Source organism: Drosophila suzukii, unplaced genomic scaffold, assembly GCF_043229965.1.
Source record: "Drosophila suzukii unplaced genomic scaffold, CBGP_Dsuzu_IsoJpt1.0 scf_14, whole genome shotgun sequence".
Classification (NCBI taxonomy): domain Eukaryota; kingdom Metazoa; phylum Arthropoda; class Insecta; order Diptera; family Drosophilidae; genus Drosophila; species Drosophila suzukii.
The window spans coordinates 638,652-644,085 of record NW_027255901.1 but is presented as its reverse complement, the minus strand read 5'-3'; the positions used below and the strand labels follow the sequence as shown (position 1 = coordinate 644,085).

The 5,434-nt window shown below is 33.8% G+C and overlaps 1 protein-coding gene across 1 annotated transcript; it reads left to right on the top strand.

The window, feature by feature from the left end:
• On the top strand, window positions 1-3,963 carry LOC136116621 (uncharacterized). The gene is made up of 7 exons (XM_070998949.1): window positions 1-46; window positions 394-443; window positions 525-620; window positions 674-886; window positions 969-1,301; window positions 1,357-1,513; window positions 1,570-3,963. Exons 1-7 carry the CDS (start codon window positions 1-3, stop codon window positions 2,046-2,048), a joined length of 1,374 nt encoding a protein of 457 aa, XP_070855050.1. The 3' UTR covers window positions 2,049-3,963.
• The last annotated feature ends 1,471 nt before the right edge of the window (window positions 3,964-5,434 follow it).

The following is a 5,434-nucleotide window of genomic DNA, read 5'->3' as shown; positions in this document are numbered from 1 at the left end:
ATGGATAAAAATTTAAGTGTGAACGTTTTTACGTGCGAGTACGACGGTAAGTAGTAAATAAAGGTTCAATTTAAATGAATCACTTTAGATATAGTTTAATTTAACAAGAAAGAGAAGCCCACACAGTGTTGACGGACGACGACTCTAAGCTGCTGGAGTTCTTAGAAGAACGAGAAATTCTTGCAGCATTTACATACATATTTAAAAGGTGAGTAGATGTTGAAAGAAATATATAAAATCGTATGTTAGAGTCTTCCATAGCAAAGCTATTCAGCCACCTTAAAAAAGTGTGAGTACATACTTATTTTAATACAAGTATGTTTTTTTCTCAGAATCGCAAGTGACCTTTGCACCTTACCGAGGACGACATCGAGTCAGCTATCGGGCCGATAGGTCTTAGGGCTCTTTTCAGAGCACGGCTTTCTGAATGGAAAAAGGAGACGGTACGTACACATAAAATAACAAGCCCAAAAAGCAGTCTGCAAACGACACACTTTCGTTGTTTTGTTTGAAAATTCCATTAGTTTGGAGCTCAAGCAGAGACAGAGCATAGTTCTACTCCAAGTACATCCCTACAAACAACATTTGTGAACATTTCGAAATCAAAAGTTCTTAATAAGGTAAAATACTAATTATCTATACAGACTATATAATTAATTTTAAGTTGTTTCAGGACTTGGTCTTATTATTACAAGAAACATCAAAAGGGAATTCAATTATTGAGCACTATAGGAAAAATAAGAAATTAACGGACTTTCATAGATATGGCTTGATTGACATTATTATAGAAGAAGTCATTTTCTCTCAGACAGTGCTTAAGGATTGGCAGTTTAACCAATTATTTCAAGAAATTTGTGAATCATTTCCATGCGAAAGTCAACTGAAAGTAATTCTAAACATTATTTATAGCAATAGCTGCAAACTAGTATAAAGGCGACTTTAAAATATTTTTACTTTTTACTTCACAGGATTTTTATTACATTCCAAGGAAGAACAGAAATAATGCTGCGGGGCGGTTGTTTTCCCGGTACAAAAGCAAGTGCTACAAAAAACGTAAGCTCCAAGCTTCTTCGTCTCCGTCGAGGCCTTGCTTTCCTAATTTGGACTCACTTATTGAAGTAGATCCAATAATTTGTATTGCTTACAAGGCCGCTCTTAATCGAGACGGAGACGATTGGGCTGGAGTCATTGATAAATGGCGAAAGACTTATCACTCTCGTCAGAAGGATTTGAAGACAAAGGGCAGCTTGGAGTTTTTAACAGAATGGTCAAAATTTGCTCATCCGAAAGCTGACGAACTGGTAATTTTAGATTGTCCTATAATTGCATTTTTATTTTTATATATTATAATTGTAGATCAAAATTGATTTTGATATTCTCTACCCTTCGAAGGGAAACCTACTTTTCGCAAAGTGGTCATTTTTCAAGAAGCATATCGAAGCTCATTATAAAAAAATTACGAATGCTTACTGCAAAAATCTATTCCTTTCTGGCTCGTCAACTGAAAATATAGGTTTGTAAATTGCCTTTTAATATTTCCTTTAGGTATATTAAAAATTAATGTTACAGATGCTCAGGACTACATTTACGCCATTCTTTTAGTAGCCATATTGCCTTCGACTACTAGGTTTCCATCTGAATCTGGAAAAAGGACGAAGAAAGCAACCATACTCGACGCTCAAGAGAGTCTGGTTTTATGTTTGCCAACTCTAAACGACTACCAGAGGCAAATGGAGGCAGTGATCAACAAATATTATAACGCTGGTCAAAGTCTGCAACCATTCATTATCGTCGAAGGACTAACTCCAGATGAAATCCGTGGATTCTACATCAGCTTTAACAAGGTCCTGCTAAAATGTGGGTCTATTATTGAGTGTCTAGACGTATGTTTTAAAATCTTTCAAGTCTTAGGGCTACAATATCCACAAGCTTGTTACAATGTTTGGTTATTTTTTCAAACCTTTTTTTATGAAATAACCACTGAACACGACAAAAAATCTGTCAGTCTAATCAGCCTTGTTAATACTTTCAACGACATTCAGAAGTAACTAGCAAAATGTATTTTTGTTTTAAGTGTCATAAAGACTTTGTATCTCCTACTTTATTAATACGCCATTTAAAAGATGACCATATATTACCCACTACTTTTTTAAAGTTAGAGTGTAAGCAAGAAAGATGTAATCAAAACTTTACAACTTTAAGAAACTTTAGAGTGCACCTCGAAAAAACGCACAAATGTAAAAGCGTTACTTTAAAATCTGATGAAATGGCCGGTTGTTCATTTCAAACATTTATGTTGGAACAAGATACATCAGCCCACATAAATCAAAATACCTTGCCAGATCTTGATTTAAAAATCATCAATATTCCAAATACTATCAAACATTTAAAAAAGCAAGCGTTACATTTATCTCTAAACCTGTACCAAGAAAGTTTCATGCCCAGGAATCAAGTTCTTAAAGTTCAAAAAATGATTTCTAGTTTATTTTTATCAGCATCCACTGCAATTGAAAAATCATTAAACAATAATGAAAATAATGAAGATTTAAATTGTATTCTAAATTTTTGCAAAAATCCTTTTATTGACATTAAAACAGAATATAGGCTATTCAAAATGTTAAAAGAACTCAATTTGTACGAGGAACCAACCGACAAGACTATTCTAACAACAATTGCTGAAAAAGTCATTCAGGGTAATCCTACATTATCTTCCAAGTCGGCAACTATTTGCATAATGCCACTTAAGTTTTTTTTTAAATCAATATTTGAAATCCCTGAACTTTTAAACACAACTTTGAAAAATACCGAAATGTACTTAAAAAGCAAAACCATAAGTAACTTTGCTAGTGGAGAGTTGTTTAAAAAGAAAATTAAAGAGTTTACGTCCGAATTGATTATACCGTTCATTCTTTATCTAGATGATTTTCAAATCAACAATCCTCTAGGAAGCCACAAAACTTCCATATGTGGTGTTTATATAAGCTTTCCGACTATGCCAGATTATTTACTATCTAAATTAGAATATATTTTACCCGCTGCTTACATGCAGACAAAGGATTTAAAACACCTTGGTTATGAGAAGTCACTTTTTTCTTTGGTAGAAGTGCTGAAAGAGCTGCAAGAAGGTATAGCAATAGATACTGGAGGTAAAACACGCACGGTCCATTTCGTATTAGGATTGATTGTAGGTGACAATTTAGGTCTCAATAGCGTTTTAGGCTACGTGCAGTCATTCAATGCTTTGAAATACTGCAGAGCGTGCACTAGATCTCGATCCGAAATGCAATTCGATACAGAACAGTCAACAGAAGCATTAAGAAACAAAGAAAATTATAAATCCGATTTGCAATTGAATAATTTTAAGGAAACAGGAGTTAAAAATAGTTGCATATTTGAAAGGTTACCTGGCTTCAGTGTTACCGATAATATAACGTTCGATATCATGCATGATATATTTGAAGGCGTTTGCCAATATGACTTATGCAACGTATTGCAATCGCTGATTAATGATAATGTTATTTCTTTAAGTACCATAAATAGTAGAAAATCTCTTTTCCAGTTTGGAGAAATTGAAATTGGAAATATTTTCGGTGACTTAGAACCTCATAGGCTTAATTTTAACTTAAGCATGTCCGCAAGTGAATCAATGTGTTTTGTACATTTTTTAAGTTTCATTATAGGAGATTTGATACCTGTAAACAACAAGCACTGGTTAGTTTTCACATCTTTGTTGAAAATTATTGATGTTATTTTAAAACCAAGTTTCTTAGAAGAAGATTTAAGTGATTTACAATTGTTAATTAAGAAACATCATACAATGTATACAAAACTGTACGGAGCCCTGAAACCAAAGCATCATTTCTTGGTGCACTACGCGACTGCCATTAGGAAATGTGGTCCTCTGCGGAATTTATGGTGTATGCGCTTTGAGGGAAATCACAGAACAGCGAAAATGTATTTCAACAATACCATGTCGAGAGTAAATTCATCCCTCTCAGTTGCAAAAAAAGCTGGTCTTCGATTTTCTACATTTTTTTTAAATCGGGAAAACGGTTTTGAACCACCATTTCACTTAGAGTTTTCAAAAACTTTAGATTTAACGCAAGAGACATATTTTAAAAATATCAAAACTGAATATAATATTAATTTCAAAAGCTGTAAAATTGCGGATGATATAGTTTTTAAAGGAACGCGCTATAAATGTAACTATCACTTAGCTGCTAATGTAAATAATAAACTAGAAATGTATAGAATAAAATATTTTATAATTCAGGGTAGTCTTGTATATATAGTATGTAACGAAATTAATGTAAAACGTTTCGATGACCATTTTCAGGCCTATGAAGTTGGTTCTGGAAAGGATTCTATAAGTATTAAGACTTTCGACGATATATTTTCCCTTCCTTTTCACATTTATCCCCTTAACAATAACAAAGTGTTTTTTAGAATTAAATATGTACCCAATGATTAATAAAAATATAAAAAAACAAAAATATATATAAACGTTTTTTATTACAGCGATTAGGATTATTTACCAACCGTTCCTTTTTCAAGAACGTTCTGTTCACACAATGTGCCAGAGGCGTTCCAAAATTGTGCCCTATACGTTAAGAAAAAAATACCAGTTCGTTACCTAATTAAGACCCTTATGTTAATAATTCAATACAAAAGTGTTCATAAACTGACCACATTCGTTCGGAAACCACCACCGAAATTTCGGTCACATTTTACGAACGTCCGAACAAACGGGCTCACGCACTTTGACAACTTTTGGTCTTGATTTTTGAACGTTTCGAACGGATTTTTTTCTGGGTGGAGGGTATAATGATTTCAGTCAGAAGTTTTCAACGCAGTGAAGGAGACGTTTCCGACCCCATAAAGTATATATATTCTTGATCAGCATCACTAGACGAGTCGATCTAGCCATGTCCGTCTGTCCGTCCGTTTCTAGTCTCTCAGTTTTAAAGCTATCGGGCTGAAACTTTCCCAAAAGTCTTATATCTTTTGCAGGTAGTATATAAGTCGGAACCAGCCGGATCGGACAACGATATCTTATAGCTCCCATAGGAATAATCGGAAAAAAAATGTTAAAAAATTATATCTTTGGTGTTTTTTATCATATTACCTCCTTTCCTTGGAAATAACATTTTTTAATTAGTTCTGAATTTCGAATTAAATTTTATAAAAATCGGACGACTATATCATATAGCTGCCATAGGGACGATCGGAAAATTGTTGGGAAAATAATATGAAACAAATTATAGCTTCGGTGTTTTTTTATACCCTTGCAGAGGGTATATTGATTTCAGTCAGAAGTTTGCAACGCAGTGAAGGAGACGTTTCCGACCCCATAAAGTATAAATACTTTATCAGCATGACTAGACGAGTCGATCTAGCCATGTCCGTCTGTCCGTCTGTCCGTCCGTTTCTACGC